The 25,189-nt window shown below is 40.2% G+C and overlaps 2 protein-coding genes and 1 long non-coding RNA gene across 3 annotated transcripts in view; 2 read left to right on the forward strand and 1 right to left on the reverse strand.

Annotated features, from left to right (window-relative positions):
• Window positions 1–636: 636 nt before the first annotated feature.
• Window positions 637–3,626, forward strand: LOC140551694 (uncharacterized). Its single transcript, XM_072675247.1, has 3 exons — window positions 637–2,357; window positions 2,493–2,775; window positions 2,862–3,626. Exons 1-3 carry the CDS (start codon window positions 2,116–2,118, stop codon window positions 3,528–3,530), a joined length of 1,194 nt encoding a protein of 397 aa, XP_072531348.1. The 5' UTR covers window positions 637–2,115; the 3' UTR covers window positions 3,531–3,626.
• Window positions 3,627–6,532: 2,906 nt separating this feature from the next.
• LOC140551038 (adhesion G protein-coupled receptor E2-like) overlaps window positions 6,533–25,189 on the forward strand; it is a 31,115-nt gene continuing 12,458 nt past the window's right edge. The window contains exons 1-13 of the mRNA XM_072674407.1: window positions 6,533–6,673; window positions 7,707–7,796; window positions 8,381–8,533; window positions 8,708–8,860; window positions 8,990–9,139; window positions 9,780–9,902; window positions 10,008–10,048; window positions 10,905–11,009; window positions 11,142–11,289; window positions 11,409–11,525; window positions 11,617–11,804; window positions 13,217–13,375; window positions 14,108–14,269. Coding sequence (XP_072530508.1) covers window positions 6,646–6,673; window positions 7,707–7,796; window positions 8,381–8,533; window positions 8,708–8,860; window positions 8,990–9,139; window positions 9,780–9,902; window positions 10,008–10,048; window positions 10,905–11,009; window positions 11,142–11,289; window positions 11,409–11,525; window positions 11,617–11,804; window positions 13,217–13,375; window positions 14,108–14,269 — 1,617 coding nt within the window. The 5' untranslated portion in view covers window positions 6,533–6,645. The remainder of the gene's footprint in view (window positions 6,674–7,706; window positions 7,797–8,380; window positions 8,534–8,707; window positions 8,861–8,989; window positions 9,140–9,779; window positions 9,903–10,007; window positions 10,049–10,904; window positions 11,010–11,141; window positions 11,290–11,408; window positions 11,526–11,616; window positions 11,805–13,216; window positions 13,376–14,107; window positions 14,270–25,189) is intronic.
• Window positions 17,173–19,722, reverse strand: LOC140551695 (uncharacterized). Its single transcript, XR_011979278.1, has 3 exons — window positions 19,615–19,722; window positions 18,277–18,366; window positions 17,173–17,306 (listed from the first exon to the last, which is right to left on the reverse strand). It is a non-coding gene; the product is annotated as an uncharacterized lncRNA (long non-coding RNA).

Here is a 25,189-nt window from a genome sequence, read left to right on the forward strand (position 1 = left end):
AGTTGTTTAAATTAGCTTACATGGGACCAAATTGACCCACAATGTTAAGATATTAAAGACGTGCGCTGAGTGGCTCAGAGCTTTAATGTGCTACCACTATGGTCCGGGAGTGGCGAGTTAGAATTCCGAGCCATGCCACCTTGCCATCAGCAGCCGGAGTCTTAGAAAGCAGCTGGAATCACTCTTAAACGATGTTGGCCAGTAAAGGCTTCTGTTAGCAGTGCTGAGAATGATCCAACACCTAAATACTACCTGCTCTGTGGTGGTCAGTCCTGTGGGATCCTGACCATTGAAGAAGAACAGGGTGAAAGGAGGCTAATAGAGTTTGCAGATGAGAAACTGAGGACTACAGTCTGGAATTGTGTATGGTTATGTAAGTGCAGCTGATATAATGGACAATGAGTGTAGAAACAATTAGCTGGTTTTAATCTAATGGCTGATTAGTGTAACACCAGACCTTTTATTTTTGCATTTGCAGTAAATGAATCTGCATTTTTAATGAGTTTGATGCAACAAACACTCCACCCCACCTGAGTTACTTCCACTTTTCTGCAGGCCTGGCTCAGCTAGGTCTGACTGCTCTGCCAGTGACACTCTGCTGCATCATCTCAGCGGGGCTCTAAAGCTAAAGGCAAGACCTGAAGACCAGAGAAGTCCTTCCATTTTCACTCTTCTCACCATGAGATGTACATGTCTTCTGTTTCTGGGTGAGTCATGTTCTACATATTGTTCTTAGGTACTTGTGATAGAGGTCAAGGCCTCTTTTGCTGCATAAAGGTCTCTGAGAAATTCAGCAGGGCAGCTCAGTCCTCTATGTAGGCTCTGAGGGGATCAGTGGGATGGCCTACTCTGGACCTTTTCACAACTTAACTGATCTTGCTGATCTAATAATCACATTTCTTGCCTTTGTGTTCTGTCTGGAGAGATGAACGCACCTCTGAGTGCAGTAAGCAATAACTTCACCATGCAGTCGGTTCCTACCTCACAATAGATCCCCTCATGTTGGAAGTTATTGGTTATTGCTCTCAAAGCTGCCTCTTCTATCTCATTTCTAGCAGGTGTTTGAGAAACCACAGATAACCACAGATGAGTGTCAACCTAACACATATTTTAAGCTGTTCCATGACATACTATAGATAGTCAGCATGAGACTCTACTTGAGGCTTAAAAAACCAAAGATGTGTTTTACAGGCCTATTTTTTTTTTTTTATTATCAACCCTGTTATTTTATTTTATTTATTTATTTAGTTAGCCTTTTTCTGCCATGGAACTTACTGCAAATGTTTCAGTTTATTCAGTTTCAGTTTATTAGTCTTGGATCCCTGTTTTGTTTTGCGCTTTGATGTGTTACTGAGTTTGAGCTCCTCTTCTGCAGACACTGGCTTAGGAAAAGCCTAGGAGAAGCTGTGACTAGAGCTTTCGCTAGTGGGCGGGGTTAAGACTGTGATGTAACAGCAGATTCTTTTGTATTACAGTGATCTGTGTATGCAGGTCTATGTAAATGTGGATATAGTTTTTATTATACTATTTCATGCTGAGCTTTACCACATCTTTTGCTGCTGCTGTAATTGGATTACAGCATTTTAATTAATGATTGAATGAAGTTAACAGATCCTCCACAAGAGACCAAGTTGTTCTACAATGTTTTGAGAACAATTTCTGTTGTAAAAAAAAACAACATAAAAATGCGCTGTAACCTTTGCAGGTGACTTGTTTCTGTTTTCCATGTTAAATTCAGAAAATAAGCAATAGTTGTGTATTACAGTTTTTCTCAATTGCTAAAACACTAAACCCGGTTGTCTGAACCAAATGCTCAGTGCCCTGAACCCATTTATTGAAATGGTCAATCTTTTGGCAGAACCTTAAGCACTTTTCACCTAGTTAGACACTTGCAACAACAACTTGCAAACATATTTTCACCCACTAAAACACATTTGGCACTCTGATGCACTTGGGCTGCATAATGTTAAGCACAGCTGGCAAAAGGGAAATTCAATGAAAGCACAGGTGTTTCAACTTAAACACTGCAACTCAAAATTGATAACACATGTGACTAATGAGGTGAAGACACCAATATAAGCCAGTCCATGGGGCCCTGTTTGTTGAAGTCTCACTATGGACAGAAACAATCAGAGAGGCAGAGTAAGAGTAAGAGGTGGAAGAGGTGGAAGAGGTGGAAGAGGAGGAAGGGGAGGTATGAGACGAAGAACAAATATTTCAGATGAAATACGGGCAACTGTCATAGACCATGTTCTTGTCCACGGGTTGACAATGAGGGAAGCGGGACTTCGAGTTCAGCCCAACCTAAGCAGATTCACTGTGTCCACCATAGTCCGAAGATTCAGAGAAGAGAACAGGTAATTGCTTTTTTTCATTTTGTACATTTGTGCAGTATGACTCAATAAAAAGGTGTTTCATTACACTCATTTTCCAATATACTTGTAGGCCTCGTACTACATGTATTTTTTTGTAATTGCATGTTCTTTTTGTAGAATTACCAGATTGCCACATCAGGGAGGGAGGCCATCTATGTTGTCCCCACGCCAAGAGACCCTCATTGTTGACATGGTCCGTCAGAACAATTCAGTCAAACTCTGTGAAATACAGCAGAAGATCATTGACGACCATGTTAATTTTGAAGGCATCACCAGTATCAGCATTTTCACCATTGATCGTGTCCTAAAACACAACAGGATGCGGATGAAGCAACTGTACAGAGTACCCTTTGAGCGCAACTCAGAAAGGGTCAAGGAGCAAAGATTCCACTATGTACAGGTAGGTGTTCAATACTGCTGTCTACTCTACAGCATAAGGTTGTCTTATGCTGTACAGCTTACAAAGCTATATGTATTTTCCCATAGAGAGTGTTTCAACTGGATTCCTCAGAACAACCACATGAATATATTTATATGGATGAAGCTGGGTTCAATCTGACCAAAAGGAGGAGGAGAGGCCGGAATGTGATTGGCCAACGAGCCATTGTTACAGTTCCTGGCCAGCGTGGTGGCAATGTCACTTTATGTGCTGCAATCAGCAATCATGGTGTTCTCCACCATCATGCCATATTGGGGCCATACAACACTCAACACCTCCTGTCATTTTTAAGTGATCTTCGGGATATTGTGTTAGGGTTTCAGCAGCAGGATCATGAACAGACAGAGCATCCTGTCTATGTCATTGTGTGGGATAATGTGAGTTTTCACCATGCCGTGCAGGTCAGAGAGTGGTTCACTAGAAACCAAGAATTCCTGAATGTCTTCCTACCACCATACTCCCCTTTCCTCAATCCAACAGAGGAGTTCTTCTCTTCATGGCGCTGGAAGGTTTATGACCGACAACCCTACACCAGGGAAAATCTCTTGCAGGCCATGGAACTGGCCTGTAATGATATAGGTGTGGATGCATGCCAAGCGTGGATCCGGCACACTAGAAGTTATTACCCACGCTGCCTGGCAAGGGAGAATGTGGCCTGTGATGTAGATGAAGTCCTGTGGCCTGACCCAGCACATCGACATGATGTTATAGAGTAGATTTTGTATGCACTTTTGTTGTAAAGTTTATATATATATATATATATATATATATATATATATATATATATATATATAAACTTTACAACAAAAGTATATATTATTTTAGGACTACACAGGCTAAACAAGAATTTTGTTTTGAAAATGCATTTTTGTGAACAATAAAGGTTATTTCTAAACACTTAATGATCTGGTCGTTTTGTTTTCCTTTTTTCTATGTTGTGTGTAATGACTGCTCAGTAGTGTTTTCATTTTGATTGACTCGGGGTCTGATCTGACAGCATTGTTTGCTTTTGAGCGCTGTTTGAACTGTTTTGAGGTGATAGTTTGGTTTTGCAGGAAGAGTCAGATGTTTTGTGAATGTAGTTTGAAAATTGAGTTTTGAATTTACAGTTTAGCGACATGGAGGGACAATTTCAAGAAATGTGTCTTAGCAATTGAGAAAAACTGTAAACCGTGCCCTAAAAGTGTCTTCTCTGTATAGATGATGGGCACCATGAACTCTTCATCCTGAGGTTTAACCTACCCCCACCCTCCTCCACAACACATTTCTCAGTGGGAGGTTTTTTTAATTTTCACATGCTTAAAAATAAGGATGCTAAAATGTTTGTAGAGCCATGCCAAAGCAGACCCAGAAATCCGGGTCCAAGCCTCCTTTGAGCAAGTCAAGGGCGACCATGGCAAGGAAAACTCCCTAAGATCATAAGGAAGAATCCTTGAGAGGAACCAAGACTCAAAAGACAAACCCTTCCTCCTCTGGTCGACACTAAACAACAAAAAACAGAACTGCAAAAAAACAAGAATTAATAAATGTGAGGATTCAGAGCAGTACAGCATCGCAGATGGCAGTCGGGTAATGAAAAGCTAGGTCTTGCAGGACCAGGACAGAACAGTCGGAACAGGGCATCAAAACAAAGGGGTTAGAGAGAGCTGTAAAACCTGGGGGGTTTATACAGTGGGTCAAGGCCGATCCAGAGGCAAGACAGGCACCAGCACTCAGTCATGAATGGACAGCAGGAAATAACTCAGTAAATAGAGGAGAGAGAAGAAAGGAGGGATATAAGCAGGCTGGTGTATGTAACCTAGGGCCTGTACAGGACGTAGTACAGAGCAGTGTGTGTATGAAAACAGGCTGCATCAGCAAGGGAAACAGTACAGTACACTGGTGAATTAACCTAAAGCTTGTGCAAAAATGTTCATGTACATTTTCAATGTAGATTTAAACACTGAGAATGTGTCTGAGTCTTAAACAGCATCAAGAAGTTGAAAGCGGGAAACTGACAGTAGGCCAGCGTCCTGCGAGCAAAGTGAAGTGCACGTGAAGGGTTGTTAAGAGCCTTTTCAGCCAGAAGGAGTATTTTTTAAAAATCAGTGTGGAATCTAACTGGTAACCATTCCAGAGACGAGAGAAAAAGACTGATATGGTCAAATTGCCTAGCTCTGGTGAGCACTCTAGCAGCTGCATTCTGTATTAGTCTGAGCTTTTTTAATAATTTGCATGAACGTCCAACCAAAGGGCATTAGAGTCATTACAAGGGCAATCCAATCTTGAGTCTAAAACAACCCCTAGTTTATTTACTTTTTTATATTATTATTTTGGTCAGTGGTAGCATTGAAAGAGTAAATAGTAAAGGACCCAGGATTGACCCTTGTGGAACAACATCTTTTACTTTCTGTAATTACACACACTGGTAGCGATCAGTCAAATAGGATCTAAACCAAGTGAGGATGGATTAATTCCCACAGTATTTAGTACCCTATCAAGCAGAATCCCATGATCTATGGTGTAGCTACGAGCGACCTGTTTCAGAGTGTGTGTATGATCATTATACCGTGGTGCAAGCGTTTCCGCACTAAGTTGTTTCATCCTGTGTGGTGCAACATTGTCAAGGTTAGAACGGAGCACAGTCTGATGTAGTGGAAACTTTGTTCTAGTTAATCTCAAAACAGATCTTAATCATTTAAAAAAAAAAGATGCATGCTATAAATGAAGGCTGTGGACCTGACAGTTTGTATGAGTTGCTAAGACACTGTTGAGGCTTGTTGGGATGTCTAGGTTTTGTGGTTTCTGTTCAGGGGAGGAAGTGCTGCAGCAATGTTTGGTTCAATTTAAACACTATATAAAACCTGAGGACAAGAGACGAAGAAGAGCAGATGCACACTGAGAAGTGACATGATAGCCGTAACTACTTATTTATATCGATTCAGACTTATTCAAAGATAATCAAATTGTTAGACGTATTAAATATCAACAAACCGCCAAATTTAAAAAGCTTCAATCTCCGGCTACACTGTAAAAAAAGAGCTTGGCAAGTTAAATCACCTTAAATGTAGTTCATTTATAACTACTTAACATTTCACATTATGAGCTGGTTATAAAAACATCAAAAATATTATATTATGTATATTAATTATTTAAATGATTTTCCAGGCATGTTTATGTGTTTTACGTGATCTAATAATATAAATATAGTAAATGTTTCTCTAAATAAATTTAAACTAAAATATGTAAATTATCTAGAGTTAGGTGGAATCTCACAGCATTTTCTTTTAACAGCAACATAATAAGAAATATTACAAATATTCAGCATGTCAATACTTTAAGATTTTTATTGTCAATCACAAAATGCACAACAAACAGGTTTAGAATTCAGAAATCAGTAGAATTAAAGTTCTTACTCTTTATTAAACAGCATCAACTTCTTCATTTCAACATAAATTAGCTTACATGGGACCAAATTGACCCACAATGTTAAGATACCATTGAAAAAGAACAGGGTGAAAGGAGCCTAATAGAGTATGCAGGTGAGAAAGTGCAGCTGATATAGTGGACAATGAGTGTAGAAACAATTAGCTGGTTTTAATCTAATGGCTGATTAGTGTAACACCAGGCCTTTTATTTTTGCGTTTGCAGTAAATGAATCTGCATTTTTAATGAGTTTGATGCAACAAACACTCCACCCCACCTGATTCACTTCCACTTTTCTGCAGGCCTGGCTCAGCTAGGTCTGACTGCTCTGCCAGTGACACTCTGCTGCATCATCTCAGCGGGGCTCTAGAGCTAAAGGCAAGACCTGAAGACCTGAGAAGTCCTTCCATTTTCGCTCTTCTCACCATGAGATGTACATGTCTTCTGTTTCTGGGTGAGTCATGTTCTACATATTGTTGTTAAGTACTTAGAGTACTTAGTACTTAGATAGAGGTCAAGGCCTCTTTTGCTGCATAAAGGTCTTTATGATCTTGCTGACTTGACATCATGGTTCAGGCCATCCTGTACTGTGTGGAGAGATGAAGGCACCTCTGAGTGCAGTAAGCAATAACTTTTACCACGCAGTCGGTTGCTGGTTTAGACTGTATGGTTGAAGTTATTGGTTATTGCTCTCAAAGCTGCCTCTTCTATCTCATTTCTAGCAGGTGTTTGAGAAACCACAGATAACCACAGATGAGTGTCAACCTAACACATATTTTAAGCTGTTCCATGACATACTATAGATAGTCAGCATGAGACTCTACTTGAGGCTTAAAAAACCAAAGATGTGTTTTACAGGCCTATTTTCAACCCTGAAGAAATTGTAGCTCAGATGTGTTACTGAGTTTGAGCTCCTCTTCTGCAGACGCTGACGTAGGAAAAGCCCAGGAGAAGCTGTGACTAGAGCTTTCGCTAGTGGGCGGGATTTATGTAAATTTTGAGTGAGGTTAAGACTGTGATGTAACAGTTTTGGTGTTTTGAAGGTTTGAAGAACCTATATTTGAGAACGTTCTTTACCATCATTTATCTTTTATTTAAAAAAAACTCTTTCTGGAACCAAAAGTGGTTCTTTTATGGAGTTAAACATGTATTTATTATTTTTAAGAGTGTAAGTGTTTGCAGAGCAGGAGTGAGCGCTTCTTCTGACGAGTTCATGATTTATATTTATAATAATCTGGAAGACTTTTGCTTTTCTGCTTCTGTGAAGCTTCTGTTTCTGCCTGATCACAAAACGGTGAAAGGTTCAAATCCGAGACTCATTTTGGGAGTCATTTGAGGATTCGTTCATACTGAGACTGCTGACAGCTGACTCGTTAATCTGTGGACTACCTCTTTAACCTGGAATCAGCTGAACGATGTGTCTGAGTAGAAAACAGCAGTGAGCTGCAAATGGAACTAAAGGTACAGTAATGGTGTTTCCCCCACAGGTCTCCTGGTACTTCTAATTGGAGAAGTGTCCCCTGCGACAGATTGTGGCCCTGGCTATAAAACACTAAAAAGAAAGGGGCCGTGCGTAGGTATAGACACGTCCTGCTGACTTCTTTAGCTGCTTTTTTGTTAAAGGTTCAGTATCTAGTTGATTAAACACAGCCTTCTATCCCATAATAACCTCATCTATAATGTAGATTGAAATATTAAGATTGAGGCTCTGAATGATGTTTTTAGATGATTTATTTAATAGTTTGAGTTTGTTGAACAGAACAAGATCATGATCTACTGATAATGTGATCATTTTAGAAGTTCTGGTCTTTCTGAATATTAATATTGAATATTAATTTCATTAGAATTTTACATCATCGTCAGGTAAAATAGCTACACTTGCACTGTAGACATAATGAGCCCTGGTTCCTATCACCACAATGTGAAGAAATCAGTAAGTCAGTGAACTTCTGTAGAATAAAGTATTTCAGAGCACTTTAATGATTTTGTTTACAGCATTAAAATGTCAGCTCATTTTGTTGAAATTGTGAATTCCTCTTTAAGGAGGATTCTACTAATAATTTGTGCTCTCTGCTCGATAATATTAGACCAGGTGCACATGCCTGTGTAGAGCCTCTTAGAAAAGACTGACTCTGAACCTCTGCTCTTTTTCTTTTTCCAGACGCTAATGAGTGTGAGGAGAACCAAGGTATCTGTGGTTACAATTCTGAATGTACCAATACACCAGGATCATACAGCTGCACATGCAAGGATGGCTTCATTCCCAGCAAAGGAGAGAAGATATTTACAGCAGACCAGGGGGTTAAATGTGAGGGTAAGGGAGGATGTAGACTTGTGTTAATGTGTTTATTATTTTACTATCAGCTGTAGCTGCTGTAGCGGTCACTCCCAGTGTGAAACAGTAGACTTGAAGTTACAGTGGTCTGTTATCGTCCAAGAGATTTAATAGAAAAGCTGAATCTGAATCTCTGCTCTTTTTCTTTTTCAGATGTCAGTGAGTGCACGAAGCACAAAGATATCTGTGGTGACAATTCTGAATGTACCAATACACCAGGATCATACTACTGCATATGCAAGGATGGCTTTGTTTCTAGCAATGGAAAGGAGATATTTACAGCAGATCAGAGGGTTACATGTGAGGGTAAGGGAGGATGCAGACGTGTGTAAATGCGGCTGGTTTGCTGTGCTCTGTTGCGTAATTCAGGTGATGTGAAGTGAGATCTGACTGAACTGAGTTCCTCAGAAGTTTGTCTCTGTGTCACACTAACAGATCGGGATGAATGTGAGGGGAATCTGGTGGACTGTGGCAGGAATGCAGTCTGTAAGAACACCATGGGCAGCTACTACTGCACCTGTGAGCAGGGCTACAGGCTGCGGTCAGGGCAAAGTAACTTCACTGAAGGTGATGGAGTCTGTGAAGGTGAGGTTCATTATCTTCTTCTTTACTAAGTCAGTCATTTTAACAATTTTCCAGGAAGGTGAGGCTGTAACGATACAGAACTCATGTTCCTTCTGAGTTAGACCAACCCTTGAAGAACATTCTGAATTGCGCCTATGACTTTTCCATTGTCTACGTTTCATACTTTCTAAAATATTAAAGAAAAACTAAGGCATTTTTTTCCCTTCTATTGAGCCACTGTGACATCTTCATCAGGTTTACACAGGCCTGAACCAGTATTCACTCTCACTGTGCTTATGCTAAGCTATGTTTGTGGACACAGCTCTATTAGCCAAATGTATTAGATAAGCTTTGCCCAGATCATCTTTTACTCAACAACTTTGGCACCCTATATTTTGGCCAAGATTTTATAGACACAGTTCTGTAAGCCAACCATATTAGCTGAGCTTTTGGACCAACCATCTTTTAGGTAAACATTTTGGCGCTCTACATTTTGGCCAAAACTTTGTGGACACAGCTCTATCAGTAGTTTACAGTTTACAGGAGAAGAAAAACGCCTCTCAACAGACAAACGACAGGAATCTAAACTGGAAATCCAGCACTGGAAAGTGAAATATCAGAAGACACAGCTGAGACCCACTGCTCTGTTTATTTTATACAGATGTGTGTATTATTCACAAGTCGCTTTGTGGGGAAGGAGACTGCAAGACAGTTAACGATGGCTATAAGTGTGTGTGCAAACCAGGATTCACCAACTACGGCTTCAAAACAATGAGATGCTCAAGTGAGTGTAAACTCTCCATAGCCCACACTGCTAAATGTGCTCAGTGGTGCCCCCTGCTGTAAGTGAGTGAGTGAAAACCTGTCTATTCATCTTCTTTCTCCCCAGGGCCGAACTGCAAGTTTCTGCTGGAGAACAGCACAGAGCAGGTACGGCAAGACCCTGAAAGCTCACTATAAACACTGTAGCTCTTTATACAGTTGTGTAGAGATACAGGACAAAGGTCTGGTACTTCACTTCATTTATGGAGCTCAGATATTTATCCCAACTCTGTTCCACAAGGCATCCATTGTCCAAAAAGCATAAAGTTAAAGAAGAAATACTTCTTTGATATGTGAACTTTTTTACTGTTTAATAAAAAATAAAAGAAAGGCACAAAGCCAATGTTTGTTAACTTTGCATGGTCAGGACTTGGTCAGGACTTAGTAACACCCCCTATGGCAATTATCACAGCTTGTAAATGCTTTCTGTAGCAGCTAAGAATCTTTCAATTACATTGAATTTATTTATCCAGCTACCTACCAGTAAAATCTTCACTGTGTCAGTGGCTGCAGCACAAGCCCAAAGAATGGTTGATCCATCTCTGTGCTTAACAGTTGGAGAGGTGTTCTTCCTTTCTTTCTACAAACATATCTTTGCTCATTGGGGCCAAAGTTCTATTGCAAATCCACCAGTCTACAGATCTTCTGAGATCTGGCTTGTTCAGAAGTCCATTTAAAAAAAGCATATTACACTGAATTCTGTGGTGAGGACGCAGGAAAGGTTTTCTTCTGGTGACTCTTCTATGGAGGTCATATTTGAATAGGTGTCACTGCACAGTAGAACAGTGCACCACCACTCCAGAGTCTGCTAGATCCTCCTGAAGGTCAGATGCAGTCAGACTAGTTTTAGCTCTAGTTTATCTCACAAGCAGTTCTGTTGGAAACTTCACCCCTCTGTTCCTGTTATCTGCCACCTGTAGAACCTCACCTCGTAATCTTCTCCCTCTGTGTGTCATTAACACAGACCTCTGCAGAGCTGGAGCAGATCGTGGGGGAGTTGAGGAGCAGCTGTATAGAGATGAGGGCAGGAAAACTAACTAGACAAGTGGACGGAAGCAAACTGTTAGAGGTACAGTATCTGTGCACTGTAAACTAGTGATGATTACTTACAGACTTTCAGACAGACAGGATACTGATATTACTCTCTCTCTCTCTCTTGCTCTCTCTCTCTCTCTCTCTCTCTCTCTCTCTCTCTCTGAAGAGGCTCCTGGATGCTATAGACAAGCTTCTGTCTGCTGGGCCCCTGAATGATAACAGAAAAGTGACGGCACTGTTGGAAATCACTGAGAAAATACTGAAACTGTTGGGACCTCTGCTGCCTAATACCACCATGTCAGCTGATCATACAGGTAAGGAAATCAAAACCGCGAACCATTTTTACACAGTATGATCAGTCATTCACAGAAGACCACAAAGTGAATGACCACAAGTTCACCACATTCACCACATGGTAATATTGTGTCTGTAGAGATTCAGATGTTGGTAAGGAGAGAGGCGGTTTCCCCTCAAGGGAAGCTCAGTCTGTCCGCTGATGGCGTGCAGTTCGACTCCCACTGGGAAACTGCAGCAGGAGATTCATACCTGGGTAAAAAATGTCACTCTCTACAAACTGTGCTTCTAATTACGAGTGTCTCCTGTAATGATACTGACTCTTAGTGGCTTTCTGTGCCTGCCAGAGTTTACTGCTGCCTCCCTGCTCAGGTACAAGAGCTTGGAAACTTCAGTCAGCGGCTACTTCGACTGGATAGAGAAACGAGGAGAAGAAAAGTTCCAGATAAACTCGGATGTCGTCACAGCAGTGGTCACTAATAACGACACGGCTCAGCTGAAGAAGCCGATCCAGCTCACCTTCACTCACCTGAAGGTTAACCTCTGCTTAAAAAGCTTCTAAACTCTATAAACTTTACAATCTCTGCTTATAAAGGGTTTGTATTACACAGCAGCAGAAGTCAAAATAAGCACTTTGATATGGTTAGGATTAAGGTTAGGATTAAGGTTAGATTAGGGTATGGTTAAATTAGGGTTAGGATTAAGGTTAGGGTTAGGGTTAGGGTTAGGGTTAGGATTGAGGTTAGGGTTAGGGTTAGGATTAAGGTTAGGGTTAGGGTTAGGGTTAGGTTAGGGTTAGGTTAGGGCTAGGCTATTGTTAAGGTTAGGATGAAGGTTAGAATTAGGATTAGGATTGGGTTAGTGTTACATGGATAGGATTAAGGTTAAAGTTAGGATAAAGGTTAGGTTGAGATTAAGGTTAAATTAGGGTTAGGTTAGGATTAAGGGTTATAGTTAGGGTTAGATTAGGGTAAGGGTTATGGATAGGATTAAGGTTACAGTTAGGTTAGGATGAATGTTAGGTTGGGATTAAGGTTAGGTTAGGGTTAGGTTGGGATTAAGGTTAGGATTAAGGTTAGGTTAGGGTTAGGTTCTTATTAAGGTTAGGGTGAAGGTTAGGGTTAGGTTAGGACTAAGGTTAGAGTTAGGGTTAGATTAGGATTAAGGGTTAGAGTTAGGGTTAGATTAGGATTAAAATTAGAGTAAGGGTTAGATTAGGATTATGGTTAGAGTTAGATTAGAATTTGGTTAGAGTTAGATTAGGATTATGGTTAGAGTTAGATTAGGATTAAGGTTAGAGTTAAGGTTAGGGTGTGGGTTAGAGTTAAGGTTAGGGTGTGGGTTAGGGTTAGGGTTGGGATTAGGGTTATGTTAGGGTTGGGATTAAGGTTATTGCTCATTCATTGTTTCTTCTGAAATCAAGGCCTTTAAAAAAGAGTTCATCCTTCTTTTATTGGAGTGACTATCTCTGCATGTTCAGGGAAGAAGGTTTACTACTAGATTTTGGTGCATTGCTGTGATGATTTGATTGCATTCAGTGACAGGATGTTGGATGATCACCACCCTACCTCATCTCCAACTCCCCAACTCATCCCAAAAGTATTTGATAGAGCACCATCCATCATTCCAGAGAACACAGTTCCATTGCTCTACAGCTCAATGCTGGGTGGCTTTATATCCCTCTGGTATTAGACATGGTGCGTGGTGTATTAGCAAAAGTACTCAGAGTAGCTCAATGCATTCAACAGAAGGGGTGTCCACAAACTTTTTGACATATTATTTACATTGTGTGTATATACTGCTAATTTATCTACTAATTTATCTACTCTCTTCAAGAACCCTTGAAGAACCTCTTTTTATGGTGTAGTTGGTCAAATATAAAAATATATATGAAATAAGAGGATGTTCCATATTCAACATTCTGACTTTCACTTCTCTCTGCCGCAGCCATCAGACACAAACCAAACCTGTGTGTTCTGGGACTCCTCTCTGGATGGTGGAGCATGGTCCACCAGGGGCTGCACTGAGGTCATGTCTAACGCCAATCAGACAGTCTGCTCCTGCACCCACCTGGGCAGTTTTGCAGTGCTGGTGTCCGAGAAGGAGGTGATGTACCCCGCTCCTCTCTATTAGGAATGCTAACCGCCAATTAAGTGTCAGAGATAGGTTTGCTGTAATCCAGGATAGCTGCTTTCCTCCCTTCCTGTGGAGAACACAGCTTGTCTCCTAATCCCATGCCTTAATAAATACAGTGGACATTAAACGGTGTGTGTGGACAGGCTTTGCAATGTAAAAGATGTAAAGTTAGCCCAACATAAAATGATACAGTTACTGATATCAGATATAAAGATGTTTAGAGTTACCTCAACTTAGTTTAGTCAGAAGTTCTCCTAACTCACATTTTTCACTTCTGCAGCTCAGTTTGATCAATAGTCCATCCTGAGTTGGGCCTCAGGAACATTAGTAAATGAGCTGCAGCTGAAATTCATTAAATAAACCCCTTATCACATGGAGGAAGGCCTGCCTTTTGAACTTACTCAGACACCTGGTCTTTGAACTTATGATCTCCTAAATCTCTTAACAAGCAGGCAATTAGACTGTTGCGCCACTCCAATGCTGTGAAACCAGGTACATCTCTATGACTTACTGCTCAGCAAAGTCTCTCAGTTTGGGGGCGTCGTGTGACGGAGGGAGGGGGCAGGTTCTAACCCACAGATGGGAATAAACAGCAAACAGACTGAGGGGGCGGAGCCACAGACTAAACATCTTACACAATACTGAATCAGTTTCATCTGCAGCTCATTTATCCTAACCCTAGTCCTCTCCTCTCTGCCACAGGAGGTTCTTGACCTGCAGCTGATGACATGGCTTGTGCTCTCTCTGACCCTGATCTGCCTCTTTGTCTGCCTTTTGACCTTTCGCTTTGTCCACTCATTTCAAAGCCCCCATCCACCTGCACCTCTGAATGAGCCTCCAGCACCAAGCCGGTCTTCCTTGATATGACCCGATCAGAGATCGAGGTAGGTGAACTGTCACGCCAGTCGTGTTATGACTGTGGTGTCCATTTATTAAAAAGTGTAATAACATTAATCAGAACAATATTCTGGGATTAATTATTATGGTTAATCACAAGTTACGATGCCAGCTAGCACATCCTTGATTTTTTGGGCGGGATAACTAATAAATGTGCCCAATAAACTGTCTATAAATAACATTAAAATTTAATAAAATCTAAAATTTGATTAATTGTGTGTGTTGACGTATTAGCCTTTTATTGACGTAAGTAGACTTTTATTGATTTTTATAGATAGTTGGTTACTATTGCAGGACATGACTGGAGACACCCCACCCTTCTACTCTTATTATTAATTATTTTACATTTAATTCATATTAAAATGTATATAATTTAGAGGGAGGTCTGATCTTTAATATGCACTCTCTCTCTACTCTAGCCCTGTCTAGCTCTGTCACAGGGACACACGGCCTTGGAGAATTCTTTATGTTGATCAAGAGACTGAGATGTTCTGCTGAAGGCTGTAACAAATGAGGAGTCACCTTTCCTAAGGTTTATTTAGGAAAATATACAGAAGTGTCATTTCAGCATCAGTGTATGAGTGGGAGGATTATTAAGGACTCCACCCACCAAAGCCATTGCCTGTTCTCATAGCTGGAAGGACGTATGGAAGCCAGAACCAGTCGGTTCAGAGACAGCTTCTCTACCCTGCACTTACTTCTGGAACTCCTATGTACAGTCACACTGCACCTACAAAGACTTCTCCCCACTTACACTACACCTGATATATATATATATATATATATATATACATTTGCAGATGAACAAGCAAAATGTACAAATAGTGGAAAGCCAGGGCAAACTAAAATGCATAGATACTATACATAAGAATCTATATCATATACCAAGGGCCATATACCATATAGTTAGTACAGAATAATAAATGCAACTTCCATACTAATTTACATGTGTTTGTTTATTTTTTATAGTATATCAAAGAACACTTGAGGAATATAGCACAGATTTCAGCATTGTGGTATTTGAATTAAAATCAAATAGTAATATATGTATACATATCTATATCTATATATCTATATATATATATATATATATATATATATATATATATATATATTTATACACATAGTCATGGTATTTGCCAAATAATTCATTTCTTAACCATATTTTCTATCCAGTTTGGAAGGCCAATTACCCAATCCTCTTTCACCGCCACCGCCTCTGATACAGCATGGGAAAAAAGCTCGGCTTCCCAGCTACAATACAACAGCTAACAGACGCCTGTACTGACCAACATCACAGTAGGAGTGACGAGAGGAGGAAGTGGCATCAACCCACCCCTGAGAAAGCAAAGCCAATTGTGCTCACTCTGACTCCGGCTGCTGATGGATTTGAAATGCAAAATATGAATGATTGTATGTAAGCCCTATTTCTGAATCATTCAGCAGATGCTGTTAACAAGCAAAACGTGTGAACAGTGGAAGCCAAAGCAAAAGCAAACTCTGTAGATTGCGGCTGCAGGAATCTATAGTCTGATTGGTACAAAAGACAAACAAACACGAGTCTAGATATTTTAGGGAGGCGCTTGCTTCACCACTGAAAGGTGGAACAACACAGGCATGCTCAGATGTTATAGAAGGACTTAAGCTGGTGTGCTTGAAGGCTGAGAACTGTAGAGCTGTATCCGCTTCTTCAGGAACAGGAACAGGAAGCCGTCACAGCAAAGAGGGGTCACAGAACATGCTGAACTTGCCCTCCTCTTTTATAAAGAATGAATAAAGGGTTAGAGACAGACTACAGCACATTACCACACTTACAGAATACAACTTTACACACAGTTTCACTGACACCAGTGCCTAGCTTTGCCACTTGTGTGGTTGAATAGAGGTCAATGTTGCTGCCATGTTAAGAAAATGTAGTGGAGGGCCTTGTAACCTTCTCCGCTGTATTGATCACACAGCAGTTGTTCATGGCAGTGTTATCTCAAAGTATTGCAACGCACCCCAGAAACTGTCACAGCGACCTAAAGTCATCAGACTTCCATGCTAAATCTTTTCTTGATGGGTCTCTTCTCTTGATGGGTCTCGATAGGTCTTGATAAATCTTGTGTCTCGATAAGCCCTATTCTATTGGCAGTACTTCAGCTACTTAAATGACAGAACGTAAAGTAGCTGAATGCATTCATTAGAAGGGGTGTCCACAAACATTTGAACATATAGTATATATTCCAAACTTCAGACTGGTATTGTGCAGCTCTCTTGGCTGGAGAGCAAACACCTTGGATGGAGGCTTTAGCAAAAAACAGCTGGAAAACCTCACCTTCACAGACTCCTTCACCTTCAGTGAAGTTACTTTGCCCTGACCGCAGCCTGTAGCCCTGCTCACAGGTGCAGTAGTAGCTGCCCATGGTGTTCTTACAGACTGCATTCGTCCCACAGTCCACCAGATTCTCCTCACATTCATCCCGATCTGTTAGTGTGACACAGAGACAAACTTCTGAGGAACTCAGTTCAGTCAGATCTCACTTCACATGTAACCCCCTGATCTGCTGTAAATATCTGCTCTCCAATGCTGGGAACGAAGCCATCCTTGCATGTGCAGAAATATGATCCTATTGTATTGGCACACTCAGAATTGTCACCACAGATATCTTTGTGCTTCGTGCACTCATTGACATCTGAAAAAGAAAAAGAGCAGAGATTCAGATTCAGCTTTTCTATTAAATCTCTTGGACGATTACAGACCACTGTATAACTTCAAGTCTCCTGTTTCACACTGGGAGTGACCGCTACAGCAGCTACAGCTGATAGTAAAATAATAAACACATTAACACAAGTCTACATCCTCCCTTACCTTCACATTTAAACCCCTGGTCTGCTGTAAATATCTCCTTTCCATTGCTGGAAAAGAAGCCATCCTTGCATGTGCAGTAGTATGATCCTCGTGTATTGTTACACACAGAATTGACACCACAGATATCTTGGTTCTCCTCACACTCATTATCGTCTGGAAAAAGAAATAGAGCAGAGGTTCAGAGTCAGTCTTTTCTTAGAGGCTCTGCACAGGCATGTGCACCTGGTCTAATATTATCGAGCAGAGAGCACAAATTATTAGTAGAATCCTCCTTAAAGAGGAATTCACAATTTCAACAAAATGAGCTGAAATTTTAATGCTGTAAACAAAATCATTAAAGTGCTCTGAAATACTTTATTCTACAGAAGTTCACTGACTTACTGATTTCTTCACATTGTGGTGATAGGAACCAGGGCTCATTATCTCTACAGTGCAAGTGTAGCTATTTTACCTGACAATGATGCACATGTGCCTCTCTGTGTTGTGTTGATCTTTAAAAATGTGCAATAGGTTTCTTTAGAGGTTACTCTGAACAGTGGTTCTTCCGTTCAGCTTAAAAACTAAACGACTTCATTAGTAACAAGCAGTTAAACTGGGTTTATTCAACTGGAATAAGTAGTTCTTAACTTCAGAGTTATTAGAGTTGAATAAACCCAGTTCGACAGTTGAACGGACAAACCACTCTTTGCAGCGAACGACACCACTCTGAATGACTCTGTTTACATCTTAACCACTGAATTATATTTCTTATGACAACATAAAGAAACTAGAGGGATTCCCATGTAAGTGTTAAGAAGTATCCAGAATGATCAACAGCTATATATATATAAGCTATATAACATAAAAGAATAAAGTTCTAATAAAATTAATATTCAATATTAATATTCAGAAAGACCAGAACTCCTAAAATGATCACATTATCAGTAGATTATGATCTTGTTCTGTTCAACAAACTCAAACTATTAAATAAATCATCTAAAAACATAATTCAGAGCCTCAATCTTAATATTTCAATCTACATTATAGATGAGGTTATTATGGGATAGAAGGCTGTGTTTAATCAACTAGATCCTGAACCTTTAACAAAAAAGCAGCTAAAGAAGTCAGCAGGACGTGTCTATACCTACGCACGGCCCCTTTCTTCTTAGTGTTTTATAGCCAGGGCCACAATCTGTCCCAGGGGTCACTTCTCCCATTAGAAGGACCAGGAGACCTGTGGGGGAAACACCATTACTGTACCTTTAGTTCCATTTGCAGCTCACTGCTGTTTTCTACTCAGACACATCGTTCAGCTGATTCCAGGTTAAAGAGGTAGTCCACAGATTAACGAGTCAGCTGTCAGCAGTCTCAGTATGAACGAATCCTCAAATGATTCCCAAAATGAGTCTCGGATTTGAACCTTTGACCATTTTGTGATCAGGCAGAAACAGAAGCTTCACAGAAGCAGAAAAGCAAAAGTCTTCCAGATTATTATAAATATAAATCATGAACTCGTCAGAAGAAGCGCTCACTCCTGCTCTGCAAACACTTACACTCTTAAAAATAATAAATACATGTTTAACTCCATAAAAGAACCACTTTTGGTTCCAGAAAGATTTTTTAAAAAATAAAAGATAAGTGATGGTAAAGAACGTTCTCAAATATAGGTTCTTCAGACCTTCAAAACACTCACACCCTCACATTCCCATCTCCCTTACAAAAGGGGTTCTTTAAGGACCCACATGTGGGAACTGCTGCGTGCTGTTGTTCATCTGAAGGCAAAAACGAGGCTCCAAGGCTGATAGTTAACACTAGGTGAGTAGCTTTTACCTTCATCATCTGCTCCCTCAAAATAAACTACCTCAGCTGAGCCAAACTGGAGCTAAACACACATCAGAAGAAAAAGCCCTGGCTCATTATTTTACTGGTAAGACTCCAGAAAACCAAACTCAGGGAGGCGAATGAGAGCAAGGTCAAAAGCTGACCAGCTACAATTTCTTCAGCTTGTTAGCAGCACATCGTCATGCTGAGAGGACACAATGAGAGGACAGCAGCACTATCCAGTAAGACCCAGGAATAACAGCTTAATCTACACGTTAGGTTGACACTCATCTGTGCTTATCTGTGGTTCCCCAAACACCTGTGAGAAATGAGATAGAAGAGGCAGCTTTGAGAGCAATAACCAGATCTATTGGGGATCTATTGTGAGGCAGGAACTGACTGCATGGTAAAAGTTATTGCTTACTGCTATCTATTATCGTTTATCTCTTCACACTATACAGAAAGGTCAGAAATGTGATGTTAGATCAGCAAGATCAGTTAAGTTGTGAAAAGGTCCAGAGCAGGCCATCCCACTGACCCCCTCAGAGCTTACATAGAGGACTAAGCTGCCCTGCTGAATTTCTCAGAGACCATTATCCAGCATAAGAGGCCTTGACCTCTATCACAAGTACTTAACAACAATATGTAGAACATGACTCACCCAGAAACAGAAGACACGCACGTCTCATGGTGAGAAGTGGACAGACGACAGGCCCTGAACACACAGGCACACAGGCAGAAAGAGGCTGCTCCTTCGCCTGTCTTCCTGATCTTCAGCTTACTCAGTACTGTCCTACTGAGATGAAGCAGCAGAGCGTCTCTGGGAGAGCAGTCACGCCTGCTGAAAAGTGGAAATGACATAGGTGGGGTGGAGTGTGTGTTCCAGCAGACTCCAGGGCTGTAAAAATAAAAGAACATGGTTGTACACCAGTTTAACTTACCAATAATGCCTGATTTTTTCCAGACTGTCCATCTGCCCCTTTTACCCTGTTCTTCAATGCAGGTAGTATTTGGGTGGTGGGTCATTCTCAGCACTTGTGGCGAGTGTGTTAGTGTGTGTTAGGTTGGTACGATGTGGTGGATCAGACACGGCAGTGCTGCTGGAGTGTTTAAACACTGCAGGGTCACCGCTGGATATTTCCTAATTTACTCAACAAGTCAATGGCATTTTTTGACGATCTTAGGTGAGCAGTGACTTGTGCACCTTGCAGCTTGATTTAGGGAGTGTCAGTGTGTCTTTGCTGTCGAAAAGACGGGAAACGTTTGCCTTGCGCAGTTCAAAACATGCAAAAGGCATGTACTCAGTCTCTTAACTAATCATTGGTGTGTTTTGGGTGAAACGTGCAATAAACCAATCAGTGCGTCACTCGCCGTTCCCTTTAAGAGCCAGGTGTTTTCCGTGGCCAATTATCATTAATCATTTAAATAATAATTGTATGTAATATAATATCCATGTTTTTTTTAGCTAGTTCATAATGTGAAACATGTGATAACTTAACTAAATTTAAAGTGATTTAATTAAAAAACACCCCTTTTTTCTTACAGTGTAGCCAGAAATGAAAGCTCTTTGAATTTGGCTGTTTGTTGGTTTTTAATCCATCTATCAATCTGATTATCAGTGTGCTTCTGCTCCTCTTTGCCTCTCGCCCCCTGACTTCAGCCTTTACATAGTGTTTAAATTTAACCTGAAATACATGTTAACGCCACTTCCTTCCCTGAACAGAACCACAAAACCTAGACAGGCCAACAATGTCCAACACTGGCCTCAACAGTGTCACAGCAACTCATACAAACAGACAGCTCCACAGCCTTTATTTATAGCACTGTAGTTTTTACTGCATCTTTTTGTATTACAGCAATGAAGATTGTTAAAATTATGAATAAACCGCTGGTTTAACTCGCTGGTTTAACTCGATTGAGGTTCTAGAAGTACTTTTGTAATTAGATCAACTAGAAGAAAGCTCCCAGGTCACAAATGACCATCTCACTTTACTTAATAGTGGCTGCACTACTTTTCTTGTGCTGCTCGATCTTAGTGGTGCGTTTGACACCATGGATTACAAGATTCTGCTTGACAGGCTACAAAATACAGTCAGAATTTGACTGATCGCCACCAGTGTGTTTAACAGTGTGTGTAAAAGACGTTGTTCCACAAGGGTCAATCCTGGGTCCACTGGATAAAAAAATCCATAGGCATAACTTAGGGCTTGTTTTTGACTCTGTCCTCTCGTTTGAGGCACACATAGTTAAAACGGCCTTCTTCCATCTACGTAATATTGCCAAACTACGCAGTGTAGTCTCATTAAATGATGCTGAGAAGCTGGTGCATGCATTTATAACCTCAGGATTGGATTACGGTAATGCTCTTCTGGTTGAACGGTTATGCAAATAATTTAAAAAGCGTGAGGTAGTAGCAGACAGCTAAACTTGGAGAGGAGTGATCTGATGTGATGTCATAAGGTCATGTGACATTAAAACCTTTGGTTTTGAAGTAAAAATATCATTTCAGTAAAATGATTGCTTTTAAGGGAAAACTTCAAGGGGAAACTAAACCAAACCCATATGAACCAGAAATCATGTTTTGTCATTTGACCATTAGTGTAAAAATTACACTGTAAATGAATGACCTGGTCATTTCACTTTTTCCAGTGAGCTACTGAGTGAGGGCTTAGCATGGTGTTGAAGACGAGCATCACCATGCATAAGAAGAGCTGCACATCTTCCGGGCACATCCAGCAAAAGGTAGCCAGGTCGATAACGTGCAGGAGGCCTGCAATTAATGCACAAGCCACCAGGAAAGACATGGGACACCGGGGTTATACTCTCCAAAAAAATTCAGGTGCTAAGAAAGAGCATTTTTACTAAATTAACATCAAGGCTGAACCAGACCACAGCCAGAAAGAGCAGGCGTAGAGATGTCGCACCTCTATCGCACCCCTGTCGCACCCCTGTCGCACCCCTGTAAGGTGGAAAAATGAATATGCATTAGAAATACTTGTGTTTCCTCACTTCTGTACTGACCTGATATCATCTGAAATGTTCTGATGGATTTCTTTTCCCAGTAAAATCATTTCAGAGTTAGAACTTTACACAATCTTGTACAAACAGTTTAACACACACACACACACTAGACAAAATTTCTTCCTTGAAATCAGTATAAATGTAGCACTACACGATCAAATGTAGCACTGCACGCACACACTTTGCACTATACAGACTTGTGGTTGGCTTGTTCTCACTAATTTAGCCTCCGGAGCAGAGTGTTGACCAGTTAGCCACAGCAGCCGCTATTATGAGCATTGTTATCGGATAAAACACAACTACTAACATAAGGGCATTACAATTTTCTCGACATACACTTTTTAAGTGTACGTTTCTATGGCACAGACAGTGCTTTAGGCAGTGTAACACATGGAAATAAATGAGCAAAGGGAGAAAGCATGTCCTCACTTCAGTCTTGAGTAGAAGGAGGAGAAGCTGTACCCAGTCCCAGCTAAAAATATATATATTTTTAGCAGCTTCGCCAGAGGCAGTAATTCGCTATGTTAAGTAATTCTATATGTTAAAAAAATGGGCAAAACCTCCTTTTTACTTTATTATTCATATAATCAGTGAAAAGTATTGTTTATTGTGGGAACATGTTTTATTTGATCTTTGAGAAAATTATCATTCTTATTCTTTTAATGGCTAGGTTTAATACTCACACTCAATTCTCAAGGCCCAGGCAAAAGATGGTTTTAAGTTGCCTTTGAAAAAGAGATGAAACACCATATTGAATTAATACAGTAATACAATAATTAATTATGAATCATTTTACCAAGTTTGTCCCCAACTTCCTCCCATAGATCACTCTCTTTACAGAGACTTAATGACGTATAAGTGTTTTTTATCAAGCGATGTAAACACAGCATCGCTACTGTTGAGCTCAGAGGACCGGTTGCACTTTATTTACACTGAAATATGGATTAAATCTCATAACTAACTCTCACTATCTCTCTCTCTCTCTTTCACACACACATAACCACACACACACACTCTGCTCCTCTCTTAGCTCACTTATATTTATAATCTACCTCAGCATCCAGATAACACACCAGATAGGTTGCATGTGCACCAAGGGCAAGGAATGGGCTTCACACTGATGTTGAGTGAAGGGAAAATACACACTCTGTTCACTTTCAGCTCAATTATGTTCTTTTTTTGTACAATTAAAGTTTATTAAGTACAAAATTGATTCCATTATAGCTCTCTTTAAGTGCACTGATCATGAGTGTGGCTACAGGTACACTTTAATACACTGCAGCATCAGAAAGCTTAGTATACTTGGATCTATTTGGGTTTTCACTGAGATACTTAAGCACCTTGCCCCTAAACCTTCTCTCAATCTCTTCCATTAGGTGAGAGAAGAGTTTGCCAAGATCCTGAACATGATAACATGATGACAAATGACCTGAAAACAAAGATTGTTCAACATTATAGTTTAGGGGAAGTATACAAAAAGCTATCTCAGAGATTTCAGCCGTCCGTTTCCACTGTGAGGAACATAGTGAGGAAACGGAAGACCACAGGCACAGTTCTAGTTAAGGCCCGAAGTGGCAGGCCAAGAAAAATCTCAGATAGGCAGAGGCGAAGGATGGTGAGTCATGGTCAACCCACAGACCAGCTCCAAAGACCTACAACATCATCGTCATTGGAGGTAGGCTAAAGCCTACGGTGCTGTGGGCCAATTAAACTAAAATTGAGTTATTCGGACATTACAAGGGGCAGAAAAATAACACAGCATTCCAAGACAAACACTTGCTACCCACAGTAAAATTTGGTGGCGGTTCCATTATGTCGTTGGGTTGTGTGGCCAGTGCAGGTACTGGGAATCTTGTAAAAATTGAGGGTCACATGGATTCCAGTCAAGTTCAGCAAATTCTTGAGAACAATGTTCAAGAATCTGTGACAAAGTTGAAGTTGCGCCAGGGCTGGATACTTCAACAAGAGAACAACCCTAAACACTGCTCAAAATCTACTAAGGTATTCATGCAGAAGAACAAGTACAACATTCTGGAATGGCCATCTCAGTCCCCAGACCTGAATATTACTGAAAATCTGTGGTGGGATTTAAAGCGAGCAGTCCATGCTGGGAAACCATCAAACCTGACTGAACTGGAGATGTTTTGTAAAGAAGAATGGTCCAAAATACCATCATCCAGAATCCAGACTCTCATTGAAAGCTATAGGAAGTGTTTAGAGGTTGATATTTCTGCTAAAGGAGGATCTACCAAATATTGATGTCATTTTTCTGTTGGGGTGCCCAAATTTATGCACCTGCCTAATTTTGTTTAAATAATTATTGCACACTTTCTGTAAATCCTATAAAATTCATTTCACTTCTTAAATATCACTGTGTTCATCTGCTATATGATATATTTAACTGAACTTGCTGATCCGAACAACCAATGATTTATAAAGGAAAATCATCAAAATTATCAGGGGTGCCCAAACTATACCACTGTGTGTGTGTGTGTGTGTGTATATATATATATATATATATATATATATATATATATATATATAGTATACTTATATGTACATATAAAATTGCCAATTCATTTTGGAGCATTTGTATTGGGTCCATTTTCCATAAAATTCTGTCTAAATATAAAGAAGATTAGCAGAACTTGCAGAGCTTGTGATAGAACCTTAAATTGGTAAACCAACCATTTTCTTTTTTTCACCACATCTCTATTAACCAGTAGTGGTTCTTCTATGGCATCACTCAAAGAACCTTTAGTAGCACTGTCATTTTTAACAGTGTAGCTCACAATCTAGAGCTCAGGGTACCCAAAATTTTGAAATGTTTGTTATGATATGGTATCTTTATAAACATTGTTTATTATTGTTCTTTTTTTGTGACATAATCCGATAAGCCAAGGACGTACGGATTTTCATGGCATAAAGGATTACTGGAGGAAGTGAATTTTTAAAGGACATCTGTATTGATGGTAGTTACAGCTGCCTCATTACAAACAGCACAGAAGATTTGGAACTGCAGATTGTCAGGTGGGTTTTAGCAGGAATGCTCCTCTTTCATCTAATAAATAATAATAACAAATGGAGAAATATCATTTTAAAAATAGATCATCATTGCAAGCATCTAAAATCAGTTGTTTGTTCCCAACTGGCAAAACATCCAGAACGACTGGCAGAACGACTACTGTGATGATCACTGCCGGCGTTTTTAGACA

The sequence above is a fragment of the Salminus brasiliensis genome, chromosome 3 (genome assembly GCF_030463535.1).
Source record: "Salminus brasiliensis chromosome 3, fSalBra1.hap2, whole genome shotgun sequence".
Classification (NCBI taxonomy): domain Eukaryota; kingdom Metazoa; phylum Chordata; class Actinopteri; order Characiformes; family Bryconidae; genus Salminus; species Salminus brasiliensis.

What these genes read in the sequence shown, in the direction of transcription:
- LOC140551694 (XM_072675247.1), top strand. Translation starts at nt 2,116, where the DNA reads ATGGACAGAAACAATCAGAGAGGCAGAGTAAGAGTAAGAGGTGGAAGA. An exon ending in AGATTCAGAGAAGAGAACAG is followed by an intron (nt 2,358 to 2,492) that starts GTAATTGCTTTT and finishes TTCTTTTTGTAG; the next exon opens with AATTACCAGATTGCCACATC. An exon ending in AAAGATTCCACTATGTACAG is followed by an intron (nt 2,776 to 2,861) that starts GTAGGTGTTCAA and finishes ATTTTCCCATAG; the next exon opens with AGAGTGTTTCAACTGGATTC.